General features: G+C 41.5%; 1 protein-coding gene across 1 annotated transcript in view; it reads left to right on the forward strand.

Moving 5' to 3' along the window:
• C3 (complement C3) overlaps positions 1-23,335 on the forward strand; it is a 74,418-nt gene that overhangs the window by 11,860 nt on the left and 39,223 nt on the right. Inside the window, exons 4-20 of the mRNA XM_032210180.1 lie at positions 768-838; positions 1,079-1,164; positions 2,770-2,852; positions 4,099-4,189; positions 5,510-5,612; positions 7,917-8,037; positions 10,123-10,238; positions 11,486-11,632; positions 12,911-13,120; positions 13,244-13,438; positions 13,675-13,836; positions 13,931-14,060; positions 15,344-15,418; positions 17,432-17,632; positions 19,159-19,270; positions 21,390-21,475; positions 21,585-21,724. Of these exons, the coding sequence (XP_032066071.1) occupies positions 768-838; positions 1,079-1,164; positions 2,770-2,852; positions 4,099-4,189; positions 5,510-5,612; positions 7,917-8,037; positions 10,123-10,238; positions 11,486-11,632; positions 12,911-13,120; positions 13,244-13,438; positions 13,675-13,836; positions 13,931-14,060; positions 15,344-15,418; positions 17,432-17,632; positions 19,159-19,270; positions 21,390-21,475; positions 21,585-21,724 (2,129 nt within the window). The remainder of the gene's footprint in view (positions 1-767; positions 839-1,078; positions 1,165-2,769; positions 2,853-4,098; positions 4,190-5,509; positions 5,613-7,916; positions 8,038-10,122; positions 10,239-11,485; positions 11,633-12,910; positions 13,121-13,243; positions 13,439-13,674; positions 13,837-13,930; positions 14,061-15,343; positions 15,419-17,431; positions 17,633-19,158; positions 19,271-21,389; positions 21,476-21,584; positions 21,725-23,335) is intronic.

Raw genomic sequence — 23,335 nt, forward strand, 5'->3', positions numbered from 1 at the left:
AAATAAACTGAACTGAACTGAACTGACCATACTGATTGGATGGAATAAAGGAGAACGTTTAACTACAGTATGCTGTTTGCGCACGAAAACATTAATATTTGCTACTTCTGTATCCATATTGGCTCAGTAAATTATACTCTTGGTAATAAAAATGTCCCAGGAGTCTCTATTTGCTGCATGAACCATGTGGGACGATTGGCAGATGCAAAATATCAGGCAATTTATGACAAAACTTCTTTTTTTGAGAGACCGCCTCCTGCCAATTACCTCCTCGCGACCAATTAGATCGCACAGATTAGGCCTCCTCCGGATCCCATCTGCCAGTCAGTGTCGACTGGCAACCACGCGGAGGAGAGCCTTCTCGGTAGTAGCTCCGACCCTTTGGAACGATCTCCCCGTGGAGATTCGTACCCTCACCACCCTCCAGACCTTCCGCGCAGCCCTTAAAATCTGGCTATCCCGTCAGGCCTGGGGCTAAAGATTGTAATCCATCCCCCACCCGAATGGTATGAATGTTGTGTTCTTTTTTAATTATGTATTGTGCTTATGTGTCATTGTTTGTATCCCCTTACCCTATGAGTTGTAAGCCGCCCTGAGTCCCCTCAGGGAAAAGGGCGGCCTATAAATAAACTTTTCCAATTCCAATTTCCAATTCCAATTTTTAGGATTCAAGCACATGAATCAATTAATTTTTTTATTATGGTCACAGACCAGCACATGTCTTCTGAATACTATCAGAAATTACAGTTGGTCTCTTTTTTCCTTAGTGCGCTATCGTGTCTTTTCTATGGATCACAACATGCACAGGATGGACAAAACTGTGATTGTCGAGTTTAAGGTGAGAATGGTGTCTGCAATCCTGTGTGATTAGTATAGTCCTCTGAACAAGAAGTGGTTGTTGTTGATTCTCCTTATAACCTAGTGTCCCCCCCTCGGTGGGTTGAATTTGATCTCTACATTATGTCATCACATAGAAAATCTAGTATTCCAGCTGGGGTTTGATGTTACAGAATGCGCAGGAAATAATATGCAACATGTATTTTTTCAACACACCTGTGTTTTATTTCCTCGTGCCCAGACACCACAAGGCATTGTTGTCAGTTCGAATCCAGTCAACCCATCTTCAGCCTTGATCCGGCCTTACAATTTACCAGAGCTTGTCAGGTAATTTAACATGGATATTGTCATAAGGCGACCTGTTTTGAAACTAAGCTGAAACTCTGATGGGGAAAAAAAAAACATTCATCTATTCAAGATTGGGTATAGAATAAAGCTCTATTGTAGGTCCCCTTTTAGCTTGCTTTTTAGATTGGTTATTAAAGTAAGAAAAATCCATGTTTGATATTTTCCATTTGTCCATCACATTTCTATTTCCTCTTGTTTTTTGGAGAGCCTGGAGCAGCACAGCTATGATGTTATTTGTATGGCAATTCCGTGAAATTGAGTGGACAAATAATAAATACAATTTCATCACCACCATTTAAGTTCAATGAGTAAGAAGAAATTTGTGACAGAAGTAAGAGTCACATTTCAGCTTCCACAAATGTGAAACTGAAAATTTCTGAATCAGGCACTTTCTTTTACACTTATTCTCCACGATCCTATTAATATCAAGAAGTGGCCTTGGATCCCTAGTTCATATCATGTTGCCTTGCCTTCAGAAGTTGTGGGTGGGAGACAGGAAGGGGAAGTAGAGAAGAGAAGGATGACAGAGGGAAGAAAGGAGGTAGGGAGGAGGAGGAAAGAGGGAAAGGAAAGTGATGGATAGGGTCAGTGGTGGGTTTCAAATTTTTTTAGAACCTCTTCTGTAGGTGTGGCCTGCTTTGTGGGAGTGGCCTCCTGACCATGTGACCAGGTGGGAGTGGCTTGGCAGTCATGTGAGTGGGTGGGAATAGCCAACGTAAAATGTGGTGAAACTCACTTAACAGCGCTCTTGCTTAGCAACCAAAATGTTGGCTCAGAAACTCTGGCATTTGAAGCACGCAAGTCTTAAAGCTGTCAAGTTACAAGACCTTTGCACCCCTAACCCTCTAGAAAAAAAACCCTAGGGGTGTTCAAACTTGACAGCTTTAAGACTTGTGGACTTCAACTCCCAGAATTCCTCCTCCAGTCATGTTGGCTCAGGAACTCTGGCATTGAAGTGTGCAAGTCTTAAACCTGTCAAGTTACAAGACCTTTGCACCCCTAACCCTTTAGAAAAAAACCCCCAGGGGTGTTCAAACTTGACAGTTTTAAGACTTGTGGACTTCCCAGAATTCCTCCTCTCGCTCTTCATCTTGATGATGTGAGGACGGGCAGGGGGAGGGAGCTGGAACCAGTTCTAAATGACACTGTAGATTTGTGGAATCTCTTCTATAGAAGAGGTTAGAACTGGCAGGAACCCACCCCTGGATAGGGTACAAATGGAGAGCAGAAGAGCCAATAATCGTTCTTGGGGGTTGATGGTAAGACAAATTGACGTAAATATTTAACAATACAAAATAATGTTGGTTATGTAACAGTATACGTGTGGTTATTGGTATGAAAATGAAAAAAATAAAAAACTTTTTTTTAAAAAAAAAAGAAGTTGTGGGTGCTCCAATGTGGAAGGTTTTCAAGAAGAGATTGGACAGCCATTTGTCTGGAATGGTATCGGGTCTTCTGCTTAAATAGAGAGTTGGATTCGAAGATTTTCAAAGTCCCTTCTAACTCTTGTTATACTTTATTTATTGTCGTAAATCGATTGCAAAGTGAAAGCAATGAAAAATCTCTTCTTTTTTCTTTCTATAGTTTGGGACAATGGAAGGCTGTGGCCAAATATGAGCATTCCCCAGAGGAGAGCTATACTGCACTTTTTGATGTCAGAGAATATGGTAAGAAGAAGGATCGTTTCTGTTCAACAAATCCAGTTCCTGATCTTGGGGTTTTATCGATTTTATCTCTAAAAGCCTTTTCCTGTCATTTGTAAAAGTGGAAATGGCTGCTATGATCTCGCCTGGAAAGTTGTGAGAACCAATTTGGCCTAGCAGTGAAGGTACCAGGCTAGCAGTGGTGGGATTCAAATAATTTAACAACCAGTCCTCTGCCCTAATAACCAGCTGGGTAGGCGTGGCTTGGTGGTCTTGTGACTGGGTGAGTGTGGCCAACTCAAGGTCACTCAGGTCGATGGGCGTTTCGCCTTAGCTGTGACAATGGAATAAGTGTGAACTGGAGAGGCAGTTTCTGTAAGCAGGACAGTAAAGATTAGGCTAGAAACAACACCAGAATGTTTCCTTCCTGCCTTCCTTACAGGATTAGCCCTGTAAAGTGGGGAAAAATCAAAAGGAGATTTCTTCCAACAACCGGTTTTCCGAACTGCTTAGAAAGTTACCAACCGGTTCTCCCGAATAGGTGCGAACCGGCTGAATCCCACCACTGCAGGATAGAAACCGGGTGTGTGAGCTCTAGTACTGTCTTAGCCATGAAAGCCTGCTGGATGGCTTGGCCAGTCATTCCTTCTCAGCTCTGTCCACTTCACAGGGTTGTTGGGAGGTATGTGGCCTCCTGCCACATACCTCCCAACGACCCATAAGATCTCACAGACTGGGCCTCCTTCAGGTACCGTCGACCGGACAATGCCGGTTGGCGACTACTTGGGGGAGGGCTTTCTCTGTAGCTGCCCCAGCCCTGTGGAACAATCTACCCGTAGAGATCCGGACCCTTCCCACTCTCTCTGCCTTCCGGAAAGCCACTAAAACCTGGCTGTTCCGGCAGGCCTGGGGCTGTTGACCCCAAAATACGGTCCAGCCCCATCTAGAATGGAGTGCCTGGTGTGTTGTTTTTTAAAAAATCTATCTTTTCTTTCCTGTATTTTATTTTTTGATTTTGTTTTTGTATTGTAAGCCGCCTGGAGTTCTACGGGATTCGGCGGCATATAAATGTTATTGAACTCGAAACTCGAAGCTCGAAATAGGAGGAGAAAGATATGTCGGATATGTTCACTGGCCTTGAGTTATTTGTAAAAATAATAAAGGTGTGATATAAATAAATAAATAATAAAATATATTAAATAATGTTGAGTGAATACATCTTCCTGTCAGTGCTAGACTTCTACCCTTTCGCCTGTTTCTTTCTCTGTAGTATTGCCAAGCTTTGAAGTTCAACTGCAACCATCAGAGAAGTTTCTTTACATTGACGGCGAAACAGATTTCGGCCTGACTATCACTGCAACGTATGCTTGTTTACAACTATGAGTAGCTAAAGAAATTTATTTTGGCACTGGGTAGCATCTGCATGAATGGGTCATAATTTGGGTCATAATATTCAGAAAAAAAATATGATTTGGTGAACTAGTCCTGATCTGAACACATTTACTTGAAATGTATTTCAAAAATACAATATTCATAATATTAAAAAAATAGTCTTTAGACTTTATTTAGCTTTATTAGTCTGACTACTTAGGATACCAAACCCCATTAGCACTTATAGCGTTAACACTGCATCTTAGGGTAGGGTGGTCGTGGCACGACAAAACCGCGGTCCACTAAAGCGCGCCCGATTAAAGCGCGTACCTGACGTCATCAGCAGCACGACAAATACGACCGCGGAGAAAAAAGGGCGCTTTAAAAAGCGCTTTTAAAGCAAGCCGATTCACGTAAAGGTAAGGGTTAGGTTTAGGTTTAGGGTTAGGGTTAGGTTAAGGGTTAGTGTTAGGTTTAGGGTTACATTAAGCGTTAGGGTTAGGTTTAGGGTTAGGTTAAGGGTTAGCGTTAGGTTTAGTGTTAGGTTAAGGGTTAGGTTTAGTGTTAGGTTAAGGGTTAGGTTTAGGGTTAGGTTTAGGGTTAGGTTAAGGGTTAGGTTTAGGGTTAGGTTTAGGGTTAGGTTTGGGGGGGTTAGGGTAAGGTTTTCGCGTTAATTTTAACATTACCGCTCACAGTGTGATGTTTTCGTCGCGCTGTGATGACGTCAGGTACGCGCTTTCGTCGAGCGCGCTTTAGTCTACCGCGGTTTTGTGGTGGAACCAGGGTGGTAGCCCTGTTTATAGAAATGATCAGAGGGAGAGTAATCAAATTCATTTTTCAGGGAAATTATAATAATAAAAAAAATGTCCTAATTGCCATTTTCCCATTATTTAGGAAATTACCAATAGGTTCCTTTCAGCAAACTCTTAGTTATTTTAATGGCTGGTTTCAATTGTATTAAGGCTTTTACTTGTGGTGTGTTTTCTACTCTATACTTTTCATTTTTGCGAGCCATTTTGTGAGTGTTGGAATGGAGGGAAAAGTGAAATTTAGAAATCAGAAAATAAAATAGGTAGAAGGACGAAGGAACTGAACGTATCCTTCCTGCCACCCTCAAGTTCTGTTTTCCTCTGCCCGGCTTTAGCATCAGAAGTGACAAAGGCTTGGAGGAAAATGCCTGAATAAGCAGAGCTGAGAAAATAAGGAGCTGTGAGAAATAGGTCACTGATGCCCCCCTCTTGTGTTCAAAGAAGATCTGTGGGGAAAGCAAAGATGTATAATTGGCCTTTACTTTCATTGTGTCGTTACAGGTACTTGTATGGAAAGAAAGTAGAAGGTGTGGCCTTTGTCCTCTTTGGAGTGAAAACAGATGATGGCAAAAAGAGCATTCCAGACTCACTCACAAGAATTCCGGTAAAATGTAACAGGGGTGTTTGCATATGTAGGAGTGTGCTTGTGGGTTTGTGTGTCAGATCTACTAGAACCGGGATGCTGAACGTATGGCACGCGTGCCACGGGTGGCACGCGGAGCCATTTGTCACGGCACGTGAGGCGTTGCCCTGTCAGCCGGTCAGCGCGCATCGCACGCTGGCCAGCTGAGTTCAGCTTTTTTTTAAAGCCATTTTTTGCCCTCCCCAGGCTCCAGAGGCTTTATAGGAGCCCGGAGAGGGCGGAAACAGCCTCTGCTGCTGCCCGGAGGCCCCCCGGATGCTTCAGGAGCTTCCCTGAAGCCTCCAGAGCACAAAAAACCCGACCCTACGGGCAAACCGGAAGTTTGGAAACAGACTTCCGGTTTGCTCATAGGGCCGGTTTAAGCCCTCTGGAGCCTTCAGGAGCCTTCTGTTCTTTCTAATAGTAATTATCAATCGATACCGCTCACCTTATATTATTTCCCCTTCTATTGTATTTCATTGGGATTTCACCATTCTTAACCCTCTTATTTTACTCATAGCTATTGTTTTTTGAGTTTTGTTATATTCCTCCATTGATTTTTGTTTCTTTCCTCCATCCACCTATACCATTTATCCCATATCTGGTAGAATCCTGATTCTTCTTTTCCCTGGATTTCTTTAGTTAGTTTGTCCATTTCAGCACAATCCATAACCTTTCTTATTATTTCATCTTCGCTTGGAATTAATTTGTTTTTCCATTTCTGGGCAAAGGCAATCCTTGCCGCCGTAGTTATATGTAGTATTAAATACTGGATTTCTTTTTTGTATTTCGCAGACATAATTCCTAATTAAAAAAACCTTCAGGTTTCCATTCTATTTTAACCCCTGCTATTGCCTGCAGCCACTTTTTGATCCTTTTCCAAAACTTTAGGCTCCTCACAGGTCCATCATAAATGGTAATATGTTCTATGTATTGATTCACATTTCCAACATTTTGGGGAGGTATTTGTTAAGATTTTAGCTAACCGTGTTGGTGCCAGGTGCCATTTGCAAAACATTTTGTACTGGTTTTCCTTGTATGCGACTGATAGCGTCATTTTTAAGTTTGTTCCTCCAAATTTTTTCCCATTTCTCTAATTCAATATTATAGCCAAAGTTCTGTGCCCGTTTCATCATTTGTTCTTTCATAATTTCCTCTTCCATTTTATACTTCAGGAGGAATTTATATATTCTCCCTATCATCTTTCTATCTGGGCTTTGAATAATTTTATCCAATTCATGTGGTTCTGTTTCAATGTCATATAATTTAGTATCTTTATTGTATTTAGTTTTGATTTGGAGATAAGTTAGCCAATCAACTTTCATGTTCTCATCTGCCAATTCTTCAACTGTTTTTAAATTTCCCTGTCTATCAATTAAGTCTCTGTATCTTAGCATTTCGTTCAAATCTATAAAATTTGGATGAGTTTCTGTCGGTGATAGCCAATTCGGGATTTTCACATAGTGGATTTTTTTATTTATTTTGAGCCATTTTTGCAATAACACTCTTCGGATTAAATGATTTTGAAAGTATTTGTGCGTTTTATTTATATCATCCCATAGGAATGTATGCCAGCCTGCTTGCAGATCATGGCCTTCTAAGGTCAAAATTCTTTTATTCTTTAGTTCTATCCAATCCGTCACCAATGTTATTGTTACCACAGATGTGTATAAATCTCAATTTCGTAATGCTAAGCCTCCCCTCTCCTTGCTGTCTTGCATTGACTATAGTTTAATCCTCACTTTTCATCCCTGCCAAATGAACCTAGTGGTTATTTTGTTTAATTCTTGAAAGAATTTTTTACCTGGATTAATAGGTGTGGCTTGCAACAGAAATAGGATTCTTGGTAAAATATTCATTTTAATTATCCTTCAAATAATTCAGTGAATAAGGGAGTGTGTGCCCGAGTCTCTTTTGAATGTTATCTGCATATTCTGGACTTTAAACCAGTGGTGAAATTCAATTTTTTTTACTACCTTTTCTGTGGGTGTGGCTTGGTGGGCATGGCAGGGGAAGGATATTGCAAAATCTCCACTCCCAGTCCACTCTGGGGCCAGCCAGTGGTGGTATTTGCCAGTTCTCTGAACTACTCAAAATTTCCGCTACCGGTTCTCCAGAACTTGTCAGAACATGCTGAATTTCACCACTGCTTAAAACATATTTATTTCTTGCTGCTTTGGCCAAAGAGCTTGCATATTTCCATCAAGGTCATCTTCCTTATTCTACATTGTGGCAGACCATTTGATTTCCTTCCTTATTTTTTACTTAGTTTTCATTTATTTTCAGATTATTGATGGAGATGGGGAAGCAAAACTACAAAGACGCATACTACGTTCTCGATTTCAAGATCTCAATCAGCTTGTTGGGCATACTCTGTATGTATCTGTAACAGTGATAACAGAATCAGGTGAGCAGTGGTGGGAGAAGCGTATGTTGTTTCTTTGAATACAAACATATTACACTTTAAAAAAGTAACAGACTACAATTTCAAATACCAGGGATTGAAAACAACTAAATAAAAGAAAACAAACCATCGCCAGAATACATGTGACTTGGCTTTTAAATCCTCTCCTTTCACAATGATTATTCACCTTTATCCCACAAAAATCCACAATATTATTGTGGATAAATGTCTCTTAATTGACTCTAATTGTTTAGTAATCAAAACTTTCCAAATTAGATTAAAAGGGATGTTCTATCTAAAATGTTGCCCTGTATGAACTGTATTTATTAGTTTTTTCAATTAAAATTGTTTCTAATTATTTGAAGTGTTAGGCCTAAATTTGGAATATTAATGTCCTTCTCTTCCTGGGCTATACATGTGCTTCCTGAAACCAGTATCAATCCGATATTGTCTTTGTTTCTAATACTTTCATTGTCTTCTGAAACACCAATAAAACACTTGTGAAATTAGTATGGCAGGTGGCATAACAGATCTTATTTATTTCTGTAAAAATTGATCAAAATTTTGGGTTTTGGGCAATGCTAACAGACATGTCAGTTTGTATAATTATTATATTGTCCTCAACTTTTTTTTCCAAAAAATTGGAGTACGATATGAATATTTTTTTTATAATTCTTCTACAGTAAGGTAAAGGTTTCTTCCTCCATAAAGCTTTCCATTTCATATTCTCAGTATTGTTTCCAAGTTCTTATTCTTATAGACCATTTTACTGCATTCTGGAACTGTCGAATGATATCATGTAAAGTTTTGGCATGATTCTTTGGTATTTGCCTTTAGTTCAGAAATTATTGTTTCAAAGTCAGTCTCTTTTTTTTATTTTTTCATCGTTAACAAATGATAGAGCCTGTACATATTTAGTCCTGAAGCATTAAATCTCTATTTCTCTTTATCAGAAATCATTTCTCCATTTATAAATCAGTCCTATATACATTTGCATTTGTTCATCTTTTTGCTCTAAAATCTCTGGAAAATATTGAACTTCTATCTGGGGCATAATTGGAGAAAATAGCAATAGCAGTAGACTTATATACCGCTTCATAGGGCTTTCAGCCCTCTCTAAGCGGTTTACAGAGTCAGCATATTGCCCCCAACAACAATCTGGGTCCTCATTTTACCCACCTCGGAAGGATGGAAGGCTGAGTCAACCCTGAGCCGGTGAGATTTGAACCGCTGAACTGCTGATCTAGCAGTAGCCTGCAGTGCTGCCTTTAACCACTGCGCCACCTCGGCTCTAGATATCTATATCTATATCTATATCTATATCTATATCTATATCTATATCTATATCTATATCTATATCTATATCTATATCTATATCTATATCTATATCTATATCTATATCTATATCTATATCTATATCTATATCTATATCTATATCCATATCCATATCCATATCCATATCCATATCCATCTCTCTCTCTCTATCTATCTATCTATCTAATCTATATATCATCTATATCTATATATCATCTATATCTATATCTATCCATATATATCTTCAGTTATGGTGATAATATTTCACATGACTTTTGTCAAATTTCAATTTCCAATTTCAATTTTTTGGGTCAGTTTTCTTCAAGCAGTTTTAAATCTATAATCTCGTGAGGAATTATATCCAGGCTTTGTTTCTGAAGCATTTTAAGGGAAACGTATGTTTAGTCACAAAGCCACAAAATAAAACAATATATTAATATATCCCAATCCACATCTTCTGAAGTTTTAATATGCCAATTTTCTATTTATAAATGATCATTTGCCACATTATTGTCTCTAATTTCTTAAGACCATTTTCATGACAGGATAGTAAAACTTACAACCAGCACATAATATGATGCAACATCGTTTTCTAGGGAAAAAAGGGGGGGGTACGGAGAGAGGAAACATTGAGAGAGAACTTGCAAACCGTGAAAGTACTGGGTTTAGTAGGTTTGATACTAATAGTCCTTCAAAATCTTTGCCTGATTTTTTTCTTGAATTTCTCAGTTTTATTTTCTATTTTAAGTTGCATTCCTTCTTTTTGTTTTGCAGGCAGTGATATGGTAGTGACTGAGAAAAGCGGCATTCACATCGTGACATCTCCCTATCAGATCTCCTTCACAAAAACCCCCAAATATTTCAAGCCAGGAATGCCGTATGAACTGACGGTAATAGAAATCGAAGTCTCCTGTTTTGTCAGAGAACCACCTTAGCAATATCTTCCTCCACTTTATTGGGCTTCTGAAGATCTGTCTAGACTTAGTTGTTCGAGATGCATGTGAAGGCTTCAGCTTTCCTCGGGGTTGACTGCCTCTGTAAATTAATTGATTGATTGATTGGTATTTGCACATTGGATGTTTTGCTGTAATGTGTCCGCATAGAACTTACAGTATAAATTACAAAAAAGCTTTAGTAAATCAATTTCTAAGTGGCCTGGAGTCACTGAGGCACCTGGGCAGCCATATAAATCTTTTTAATAAATTTGAATTTGAATTTGAATTTGAAGTTTATTTGTATGCCGCCCTTTTCCCTGGGGGGACTCAGGGCGGCTCACAACCCAAAGGGGAGGGGGAGACAAACTTTTAACAAATAAGACAATACATAATTAATAACTCAACATTCATACCATTCGGGCAGGTTACAGTCTTAGCCCCAGGCCTGACGGGATAGCCAGATTCTGAGGGCTGTGCGGAAGGTCTGGAGGGTGGTGAGGGTACGAATCCCCACGGGGAGATCGTTCCATAAGGTCGGAGCTACCACCGAGAAGGCTCTCCTCCGCGTAGTTGCCAGTCGGCACTGACCGGCAGATGGAACTCGGAGGAGGCCTAATCGGTGAGATCTAATAGGTCGCGTGGAGGTAATTGGCAGTAGGCGGTCTCTCAAGTACCCAGATCCACTACCATGTAGGGCTTTATGGGTGACAAGTAGCACCTTGAAGCGCACCCGGAGATCGACAGGTAGCCAGTGCAGCTCGCGGAGGATAGGTGTTATGTGGGTGAAGCGAAGTGCACCCACAATCGCTCGCGCGGCCGCATTCTGGACTAGCTGAAGTCGCCGAATACTCTTCAAGGGCAGCCCCATGTAGAGCACATTGCAGTACTCCAGCCTAGAGGTCACAAGGGCCCGAGTGACTGTTGTGAGAGCCTCCCAGTTCAGGTAGGGGCGCAACTGGTGCACCAGCCGAACCTGGGCAAATGCCCCCCTGGTCACAGCTGACAAATGGTGTTCGAAAGTCAGCTGTGGATCCAGGAGGACTCCCAAGTTGCGGACCCTGTCTGAGGGGTATAATGTTTGACCCCCCAGCCTGAGAGGTGGAATACGTGCCGAATAAATAAATAATAGCTGAATAAGCTGATTTAGATTCAGAGGAAGCTGCCATGTTCCATGCTGAATCACCTCTTCTGGATTGTTTTAGGTGTATGTTACCAACCCTGATGACTCACCAGCTGCTAATGTACCAGTGATATCAGAGGAAATTCATTCTGAGGGAACCACTTTGAGCGATGGGACTGCTAAACTCATCCTGAACACACAACTGAACATTCAAAGCCTACCGATCACTGTAAGTCACTCTGACATTCTGTTCAATCCCACTCAGTGTGCTGATGAGAGAGGGAATGTTGTGAGGAGGGAGATTCCCAGGAGGGAGGGGGGCATTGCAGAGGAGTAAGTGGCAACTCAGTCCGGATGCTTTGTGTGAGAGAAATAGGGTGAAGACAGCCCCTCCCTAATAGTTCTCGGAGTATATTGTAGATACAGATAGAAGACTCCTCGGTCTGACAAGGTTTTGTCTATAGGTTTGAAAGCAATAGAGGACTCAACTTGGGAAAAGTGTTCTTCTTGGTTTTGGGCCTGACATCTATGTTGGAACATGGGCCCATCACAGTCTGGTGTGCAAATTGTGCACCACCCAATGGAATGACCCGAAGAGAAGATTGTCAGTGACATAAACTCACCCGCTTTGCCCCTACACAGTCAGACTCTGAGAGCAGAGACAGTCCTAGCGGGCCTATGTATTGTGGAATTCTGCCCAATGGCAACTTGGATGCCAGCAGCAGCTCTGCTGTGGCTCAAGAGGGAACAAGGGGTGAAATATGTTGGCTGTGCTGCAAACTCTGTTTTTATGCACTTTTGCAGGACAATCCACACAACTATGACAAGCAAAGAAAGAAATATATGCTGTGAAGCCCCTATGCACATTGTGTCACCGGAGAGTCATCTTAGCTAGGAATGGAGACATTATGTCTGTCTGTTAGAGTAAGGGAGATTGTGTGGTCTGGTGAGATCTATAAAAAGGAAGGAAGGTGGGGAAATAAATGGCCTCGGGCAGCTCCTAATACAGTTTGTTTTTTAAGGGAAAACAAATAGAAAATATACCCCATGGATAAATGCCCCTGAAAATAAAGCGATTTCTTCTGTTTTCTCAGTATTTCTCAGTATTAAGAAGTAGTGATACTCTTTCATGGGAACAGTGATTCTTGCAAGTCCCCAATTGGGTTTGGCATTAAATATCCCATTTGTTCTTTGTAGCCAGTTCGTCAGCCTATCTGACCCTCAGGCTGCAACTCACTTTGCAATTGTTTTATTCAATAGCTATGCCCACTCCCCAAATCCCAATTACAATATAGAATTTGCTATACTCATAGTAATACAGAGCTCTTTTTTATCCTAACAATGCAGATCAAATAACAGGATCTCAGATATTTTTTAATGAAAACAGGATGCTAGCCATTACTGTATTCTTTCAGCAATCTGCATGTGGACATCACTCAATGCCAGCCTTAAAAGGAGTCACAGTTGCTTCCTAATTAGGTTACTGCTTCATATTTACCCTGTCTAGGTTAGAACCAACCGTGGAGACCTCCCAAGAGAACGCCAGGCAACCAGGTCCATGACAGCCACAGCCTACCAAACCCAGGGAGGATCTGGAAACTATCTTCATGTAGCCATTACATCTACAGAGATTAAGCCCGGAGATAACTTACCTGTCAATTTCAATGTGAGGGGCGATGCAAATTCATTGAACCAGATCAAGTATTTCACATACCTTGTAAGTATTATAGACCTGGAGGAAATCCAAGGGCTGTATTTCAATTAATATTGTAGCCTTGAAGCCACTGGCTTCATCTATCATTTCTAACCATTCCATTAACCAGTATTTGTTCACCCTCAGATATTGACCAAAGGGAAGATTTTCAAGGTTGGCAGGCAACCCAAGGGAGATGGGCAGAATCTGGTAACCATGACTCTGCGTATCACGCCAGATCTCATCCCTTCCTTCCGGTTTCTGGCTTACTACCTCGTGGGAAACAGCGAAATTGTGGCTGACTCTGTCTGGGTGGATGTGAAGGATACCTGCATGGGAACGGTAAGTCGGCCTTCCCAGTAGTTTCTTAGCAGTCATGGGAAACACCTTATTATAGCTGCATCAGAACTGCACCAGAATTGGAGCATAAATCCAATTTTAAGCATTTAAAGCATTTAAATTGTATTTTCCCAAAACATTTATTTCAATTCAGACAGAGAAAGTCAACCATTTTTCCTTGAATTGGCATTTTTCCTGTCTGTTAGATATTTGAGCTGTTCTTTGCTTTGTGTAAACAGTTGGTTGTGAAAGGAGCATCTTCCAGAGACAATCAAATACAAAAGCCAGGAAATCCAATGAAAATCAAATTGGAAGGGGATCCAGGTGCTCGTGTTGGTCTTGTGGCTGTGGACAAAGCAGTATATGTTCTCAATAATGAGTATAAGATTAGCCAAACTAAGGTAAGGCCAGAAACTTCTTAAGTCACAAACAGCTTTCAAGGGTTTCTGACTTATAGTACAGAAGAGGAACATTTTTTTCTTTGATGTGCACTAGATATGGGACACAATAGAAAAGAGTGACTTTGGCTGCACAGCTGGGAGCGGCCAGAACAATCTGGGTGTCTTTGAAGATGCTGGACTGACTCTGACAACTAGCACTAATCTCAACACCAAACAAAGATCAGGTATTTTGGGGATGGGTGTTAAAGTCTGGGAGATGACAGAGGTTTTCCGATCCATTTAGAAGCCAAGAGAAGAGCATTTGCTCCATCAAATACTACTAGCATCATATGGGAATCAATTCACAAGTCCTAAAGCAAATAGTTAAGGCTCACTGTAGAGTCACTTGGTTGAGATGGGCAGTTTAGAAAAAGAAAGAAAGAAAGAAAGAAAGAAAAGAAAGAAAGAAAGAAAGAAAGAAAGAAAGAAAGAAAGAAAGAAAGAGAAAACATATTGTTATCGGCATGCACTGGAGGATCTACCTCCAGAAAATAGAAGAAACTCCAGTGCATTAAAAGATTCACTCATATCTATGCATTTCAGAAAGGAGGAAAAAATGATAACAGTCATATATAAGCCTAAGTAATACATGATATAATCATAATCATTCATAATTAATAACTCTCATATTACTTCTCCGCTTACTGTGTTCAAGAAGGAATTATTGTATTATGGTAATAAAAGAAAAATATCAGTTCGGTTGCCGTAGAAATCTTGGCCAGGCTTACTGTGAACTTCAAGGTTGCCTTTTTCATCTGCCAATTAGCACACATTCCTTTAATGTTTCTCTTTTGCTAAAATGTCCCATTCCGCTAAGGATTTGTTTTCCTGGCACCTGAAAAGTATGTTTCAGCATCTCAAGCACAGAATATTGGCCATTGGGGTCTTGAACTGCATGCAATGGTTCCAACATCATCTATCAAATGATTACTCAAATTACAGGGCAAATTCCAGATCGCTGTTTCTAAGGGTGGCTCTAGAGGAGAGAGTTATAGTGCAGGCATCCTACTTTATTCTTATGGTTTTAGGAGGGTCCACTCTAATCCTGCACTGGTATTTTCCTGCTTTTTCCTATCATTTTATTTCAAGGGTGGGGGGAGACTTCAGGAAAACATGAAAAAGCTGGAGATGCTCTTTGGCCTTCAACTGTGAGCCCTTCAACTCAGACCCAATGAAGAGTTGAGCTATGCTTTCTTCCTCACTGCAGCTTCCCAGCACTGAAGTGAACTTTCTATGAGCTGCTTTGGATCTATTAGATATAGATCTAATTAACACACGATTAAGGCTTCAGACTGCATTCCCGAACTATTTTAAATGGGAGAAAGTCCCATAGAAGGCAGTAGAACTGTAAACAGTTCCTTTACTGTAAACAGAATGTAAACTTAATCTTCACAGGAATTAGCGCTGAAAGTTATCTTCTTACTTTAAAGAATAATTGTTTCTGCCTCTTCTCCCCTGCCTCGTTCAGATGCAACGTGTCCTCAGCCTGCCAATCGGAGGCGTCGCAGCTCTGTTTTGCTGCTTGACAAAAAGGCAAGCAAAGGTATGTGGCAAATAATGAGGTTTCTGTTTACTCTGAGGTAAAAGAATAAAACTGCAGTCCATTTGCATTTACTGAATCAGTCGGGAAATGGGCAAAGGAATGGAGGCAGATTATCCTTCTTTCCCTTGTTTCTCAAGCAAGAGGGTAGAAAATTGATATTCTCTATGAGAGAGGATCATCCTTAACTTATCAATAACTTTGGGTGCTTGAATTCTGAGTGCAGTGGGGGGAAGTACTTAAATGGCCCAATTGATTATGCAGAAATAGAATATAGAATTTAACTGGTTCCAGCTAAAGAGATTACATTTGATAGACAAAATTTTTAAGCATTGTTTTTTGAGTGTTCTCGGATCGCAGCATTGATTAGGGATTGTTCTTGGTGAGGAGGAAGCAAGCAATGGCCAGTGGACTACAAGCAGCCCCCAACCCAGGAACATCTGTGGGGATGCCTGCATATCAACCTGGCAGGCCCAACTGAACAACCCTTTTATATGTAAGGGCCTTCAGCCATCCCCTTCCTAAAGACATCCATGCCCCAAAGCCTTTTTTTGCAACTTATGAGTCACCAGGACCACAAAGAACAACAGCAGAACACCCAGAACTGATGTCCTTTGTTTCAGGAGAAAGCTAGGAATAAATGTCTTTAAGCGTATAGTTATTTTAAGACACAGATTATGGATTTATAAATGTAACTTTAAAAATGAAACATTCAGAATGTTGAAAAAAATTCTGCCTCCCCTGTACTTGTAATTATTCGCTTTGTTTTTAAAAATAATAAAGAATACAAAGTAAAAGAAGAGAGATCAGAGAGAGTACCCAGAGAGAGATCCGTAAACCTCCAGTGAAAGGGGCCAGAATTTAGTGGCCAAAGACATGTTCTGTATGCAGGTGTTGAACTGGAAGCCTTCAGGGCGCATTCTGTCCACAGGAGCCTTGGTGGTAAACACTGGAAGCCTCCAGAAGTTCTCCTCCTATTATTACTTTTGCCTGTTATGCGAGGGGGAGAATTTTTGTTGAAGAATAATTGTATTAAGCGTTTTTAATTTCAATTACACTGAAATACAAACTAAGTGAAACGAATTGGGTTTCTCCTTGGTCTGCCCAGTAGTTTTTAGGAGTGTCCCCCTCTCCCCGCATGCCGTTCAAAGGCCAAGGGGAGCTCCGAGCCTGGAAGAGGTTGCCCAGGGTCAATGCAGAACAACCAGCGCCATGAGAAGCTGGCCATGCCTCTCAGCTAGAAATGAATTGGCGGCTGGACTGGGGCCATTATCTTCCTCAAGCACACCCCAATCCCTTCCCCTGCCCAATGGACCGAAATAAGCCGCATACTCAGGAACTGTCATTTGGACTCTTCCGTTTGCAAGGTTGCGGGACGGTTTGGTTGAATGAAGGGGGAAAACTAAAGAAAAGCCCATGTTTTTTCCAGGAGCTGGGGATGGCCTCCTGGTAGAATATGGCACCTAGAATGCTCTATTTAAGGGGTAGAGATACACTGCAACATCTGATTGGTTTCCAAAAACAGAAGATAAGTTTGAATGTTCTGGCAAAAGTGCAGATGCAGTAATAAGCCATACATTTTATGAAAATGACAGTCCTTAGTAACTGCAGTAGTGAAAAGTCAAAGGATGTTCAGCTGTTCCTGGCAGCTCTCTGGGTACAAGACAAACAACTAACTCCTTTGAATATTTTATTTAGCAATAGCAATAGCAGTTAGACTTATATACCGCTTCATAGGGCTTTCAGCCGTCTCTAAGCGGTTTACAGAGTCAGCATATCGCCCCCACAGTCTGGGTCCTCATTTCACCCACCTCGGAAGGATGGAAGGCTGAGTCAACCTTGAGCCGGTGAGATTTGAACCACTGAACTGCAGCTAACAGCTCAAGTGGCCTGCAGTACTGCATTCTAACCACTGCGCCACCTCGGCTCAGATATTCATTGTCCCTTGTTTCCCTTTATGCCTATGACTGTGAGAAATAGTATTGTCTAATGTTTCACAATTTTTGTATATTTTAGCGGCGGAGTTTGAGACTCAAGAGCAGCGTAAATGTTGTGAAGATGGCATGCACGATAACCCCATGGGGTACAGTTGTGAAAGGCGTGCAGGATACATCCAGGAGGGAGATGCTTGTAAAGTTGCCTTCCTTGAATGCTGTAACTACATCAAAGGGATCCGAGATGAAAGCGTACGGGAGACCGAGTTGCTTCTGGCAAGAAGTAAGTAGCAGGTTCTGGGTTTATTGAAAGAAAGGAATATTTAATTCACCAATACCTGGAAAACTTGGCAACCTTTTGGTTCCACTAAAGCAACTTTTGGGGAGGTCTCAGCGGTTGAAGAAAGCTTTTGCTGAGAAATGATTTTGAGGGCTTGTTGAGTGAAAGTGGTGGCAATATAGATCTATCTTTGGTGGTAGTTTAATGGTAGACTGCTTCAATTTTATTCTAGTTGGAACAACGAACTATAAATTAAAAACTTGATTTAAAAAAAATTAGTTTGAAAATGTTTTTTTTTAAAAGCTGAAGTAAAAAAGGTCAGGATGGCAATCTGTTCTGATCCCCCTCGTCCCACACCAACACACACTCCGAGCCAAAGATAAGTTACTGCATTTAATTAACAGACAGACAGGTCCTTGGCATCAAACCGGCACAGACAAGCTTGGGCAGCAATCCAGCACAGATAAGCTGTGGCAGCAATCCAGCCTGCCAAGCTCACAATAATGTTCTCCAACATTAGTTCCTGCGTTGACTTCTGCAAAAGGTGCGTGTGCACAAGCAGTCCTTTTATAGTCTGGAGAGGAGCCTAATGACCACCAGCTGAGTGCAATTACCTCTTGTAATTACGTAATTGTTCCTTACGCCTATTATCTCTCTGGTGCCGGGCATCTAGGGACAACTCCCTTGGCTCCTCCCCACTGCTGACGTCCGGATCACACTCCCTTGTCTCCTCCCCACTGGTCCAAGGCTCAGGTGCCTCCTGGTGGCCAACCAGCGTCTCTGCGCCCTGCTCGGAGTCGGAACCCTGTCCAGGGTCCTCCACATTCTCCAAAGCCGACTCATAGGACCCCTCGCTGTCGGAGTCTGGTGGCAGCTCCAACGGCTCCTGCCGGGCCACAACAGTAGGGTGGTTGAAATTCTGCCTTTTTTCTATGTGAATATGTACGTGAACACTCCTGAAGAAAAGGGGAGAAATAAGCATTGTGTCAATATTGTTATAGAGCTGCTTCGAGGTAGCTACAAGATTGGGTGTGGATTAGAAACACATATGACCTTGATTTTCTTTTCCTTGATAGATAATTGTTTTTCTAGTTTTGGTTTTCTCTGTCTGATTGAAAATGAAATTATTTCTTAATTTCATTTTATGTGTACATGTTACTCTAATAGAGAATATAAAATAAGGATGGAAGAAATAGGTGGCTACAGAAACAAAGATTCATTCTCATCATGTCCTTGCTACTACATCTAGTACTGCATGTGATGGAAGCAGTCCCTGTTGCCCTGCAGAGTGCCTCATTCTGAATAGCTTGAGTTTTGAAGAAGGAAACGTTGCACCATTGGGCCAGTTTGCATGTCCAGTACTTTCTGGTAGAATAGCAAGCAAGGGAAAGTATACTTTGATTAACCAAAATACAGAAATACCTACTATTTTGCTATTTTTGAAAATAACAATCTAGTTAACTGTGGCTTATTTAATAAAATACTGTTAAAAAACAATACCTTATACCAACTTGCTTTCTGTTTTCCAGGTGATTTTGAAGATGAATTCTTTGGCGATGAGAACATCATCTCAAGGTCTGATTTTCCTGAGAGTTGGTTGTGGCTAACGGAGAACCTGAATGCACCACCTAACAGTCAAGGGTATTGGAGTTCTTCTGTTTATATTAGCCCATTTTCCAGTTGAAAGGAAAATCTAATGATTTCAAAATTTATGCAGGGATGGGCGAGATGGTGTCTCTTCCAAGAGGAAAGGATCAGAAAAGGTTCTGCATGAAACCTGGGGTTTATTTTTCACCTCCTTTAGAAGAGAAAAGCTACTTGTTAATCACTGTTTATTATGGCCAATGACCAGAGGTCTTCTAGTCCAACCCCCTGCTTAGGCAGGAAACCCTACACCATTTCAGACAAACAGTTATCCAATATCTTCTTAAAAACCTCTAGTGTTGGGGCATTCACAACTACTGGAGACAAGTTGTTCCACTGATTAATTGTTCTAACTGTCAGGAAATTTCTCCTTAGTTCTAGGTTGCTTCTCTCCTTGATTAGTTCCCACCCATTGCTTCTTGTCCTGCCTTCAGGTGCCTTGGAGAATAGCTTGACTCCCTCTTCTTTGGGGCATCCCTTGAGATATTGGAAAACTGCTATCATGTCTCCCCTGATCCTTCTTTTCATTAACTAGACATACCCAGTTCCTGCAACTGTTCTTTATATATTTTAGCCTCCAGTCCCCTAATCATCTTTGTTGTTCTTCTCTGCACTCTTTCTAGAGTCTCAACATCTTTTTTACATTGTTAACATATACATTTTTTTACATTTAGTTTTTTTTAGAATATTTAGCTTTAATATCTTGCTGGTTTAAAAAAGAAAGACTGGCTGCTTTAAAAAAAAAACATCTTTAAGGAGGGTTGATAAATTTAATTGCCTTTCTGCATTCATAATTGTTGTTGTTTAAGGCTTGATACACCCGGCTTAAACTTGCATCATCCTGTGAAAAGCCATGAATTTTGATAAATTAATCTTAGCCAAGCTGATCCAGAGTTATCAGCCAAGATCAGAGGATCTAGGTCCATTGGGGGGAAAAATAGTTTCAGCCAAGTAGAGATGTACGTTGGCATATGCTGTTTTCTGCTTCTCACACCATTAGCAGCAATAATGCATCTTTCCTCTTGGGTTCTGCTATATGGAGCACAGTTGAAGGACCAGGAAATGATAGTTGTGGAGAAAGCTGCTTTCCAGCTCTTGCCGCTTGGACTAAACTGGTTTGTTGTGCTTCGTCTCCCATCACAGGGCAACTTTGGAAGCTATCAGTAGAATCTTGAAGGGAATGTAGATAAATGTGACAGTGAGTCACCTTGAAGTTGATTTCAAAGTTAGGAATAGGTAGTTGACGATTATCCAGCAGCAATCAAATTGCATTGTCATATATGTTCCCCAGGTTACTGTTTATTGCTTTCAAAACGAGTATTTTATTATGAAGCCCTACTGTTGCAAACTTAGAATTTAATGGGGGAAATAGCTGATGACAACTTCCATTTGGATCTTGTTTGTGTGGGAAATACAAATAAGATCCAAATGGAAGTTGTCATCAGCTATTTCCCAGATTAAATTCTAAGTTTGCAACAGTAGGGCTTCATAATAAAGTACTCATTTTGGGACTTCCTGGGAGGAGCTTGCTGATGGTGGCAGCTTAAAATTAGCTGCCCCCGAATTCCTGGTCACGTATCTGTTTAGATGATCATCTATCCGACGTCTTAACAGGGGATCTTCTTCCCTTCCTGCCTGAAGGATAGGAAACCAGCTAATTTTAAGCTGCCACCATCAGCAAGCTCCTCCCAGGAAGTCCCAAAATGAGTATTTTATTATGAAGCCCTACTGTTGCAAACTTAGAATTTAATGGGGGAAATAGCTGATGACAACTTCCATTTGGATCTTGTTTGTATTTCCCATTGATTCTTGGATCCTTTTGGAAGGAAGGATTCTGTATAATTGGTAGCTGTAGCAGTTGTCTACCTGAGATGAGCTTCCAAGTGCATACTATAATACCTCTGCCTTTTCTTCACTGTGACCCCCTTTAAATACCTTTTGTGGCCACAGACCATGTCCACAAACCCACAATATGTAACTCAATATTTAAATCATAACATTTCTTCAAGCCTTTGTGGAACCTCCTGTGATGACATTCCCCCCCCATCCCTTTGCCGGGAGTCTGCAGACCTCAGATTGAGAACCACTGACCTAACACATTTCATTTTGTCCCTAGGATTTCAAGCAAGATAATGTCTTTTTATCTGCGGGATTCCATCACAACCTGGGAGGTGCTGGCTGTGAGCATTTCACCCACCAAAGGTAAAGAATTATGAACAATGGAGCTAAAGTTGGCAGGTGTGAAAAGCACCTAAGAATTAAAGTAGAATTAATGTTTTTTGCGGGGCTTTGCCATTGACTTTCCTTGCAGGGATCTGTGTGGCTGAACCTTATGAAATAACAGTCATGAAAGACTTCTTCATTGACCTTCGAGTCCCGTATTCAGTAGTGAAGAACGAGCAGGTGGAGATTCGAGCTGTTCTGTACAACTACGCTAATAATGATATTTATGTAAGTTTTGGGACGGTGACAAGAGGGTGGGTTTAAAAATTAGGAAATGTGCATGACTTGTGTTGCTATCGGTTCTTTGACAGGCAAACTTTACGCATTTCCAACTTTAAGCCACAGCATTTTCTGACTAATAATCAAATGCCAGCGATGGAGGCAATGGTGGGCACCTTTGGCTGAGGCTCTTTGGACCAAAACTCCTTAAGTTTTTTGTTGTTAGGACCCCTTCCAGGGGTGGGTTCTATGCCCGATTGCTGGGTGGGTGCAGCCATGGTGGGCGTGGCCTTCTCAGCCTCCTGCAGCATGGGAGGGAGGAGTTTTCTCCCTCCCCAGGCTCCAGAGATTTTCTCCAAGTCTCCCCCGGGCTCCGGAGGCTGGAAATGGACCTGTTTTTGGCATTCCGGTACTTCCAGTAGGCCCATTTTTCACCCTCCCCAGCAGTGGTGGGTTTCAAAAATTGTTGGAACCTACTCTGTGGGTGTGGCCTCCTTTGTAGGAGTGGCTTGCCACCGATGTGACCGGATGGGAGTGGCTTGCTGCCCATGTGACCCGATATGAAATTATGAATTAGTACTTAGGTCGGTCCAAGTAGCTATTCAGAAGTTAGTGGTTAGAATCAGTCGTAAAGCAAGATATGGAATTAAAACCAGAAATATTTTGTTGGCTACTTGAAAGGGAGTATAATATATATTTAATTTTACACATGTTAGCAGCTGCTGGAATTGTGTTTGCACAACAGTGGAAAAACAGAGATATGTAAATGAATAAATATTACAATGTGCAGGAATAAATAAATTGACAATTAAAATCAAGAAGGCTTTGAATACTACTGGGATTGGTTTTAGCAATTGCCAACTAACGGAAACAGAAATTAGAAATCCAAAAGTATGAAAGAAAACACCAATTATGTAAGGAAAAGTCCCTAAAATGTACAAGGAAATATTACTAGATCATTATTAATGCGTAGATAACTGCGGGACATTACACACCCACCAGTGGTGGGTTTCAAAATTTTTTGGAACCTCTTCTGTAGGTGTGGCCTGCTTTCCGGGTCCACTGGTGGAACCTCTTCTAACCGGGTCGGTAGATTTGACGAACTGTTTCTACCAAATAGGTGCGAACTGGTAGGAACCCACCTCTGCTCCCCAGGCTCCAGAGGTTTTCCCTGAGCCTCCAGGAGCGTGAAAACAGCCTCCCCAGGACTCCGGAGGCCCTCTGGAAGCCAGAAATGGGCCCATTTTTGAACTTCTGGTAGGGCCATTTTTTTGCCCTTTCCAGCCTCTGGAGGTTTTCCCTGAGCCTCCAGGAGGACGGAAATGGCTTCCCCCAGGCTCCAGAGGCCTCCGGAGGCTGGAAATGGGCCCTCCAATAGCCTTCATGCGGGCCCTTCACTTACCTGGTTTGATGAAAGGGCCACGTGGAGACTCTTGTGAGGGCCCTGGGACGGGGTGCAACAACCAGCAACAACCAGCAAACCAGGGGCAAAATCAACATCCAATTCCCCCAAATTGGTGCGAACTGGCTGAGTCCCACCCGTGACCCCTTCCCACTTTTGAACATTATGGAGGGCCCCCTAAAGAGCTTTTATTCCTATGGGCAATGTTTATTCATCTT

The sequence above is a fragment of the Thamnophis elegans genome, chromosome 2 (assembly GCF_009769535.1).
Source record: "Thamnophis elegans isolate rThaEle1 chromosome 2, rThaEle1.pri, whole genome shotgun sequence".
Lineage (NCBI taxonomy): Eukaryota > Metazoa > Chordata > Lepidosauria > Squamata > Colubridae > Thamnophis > Thamnophis elegans.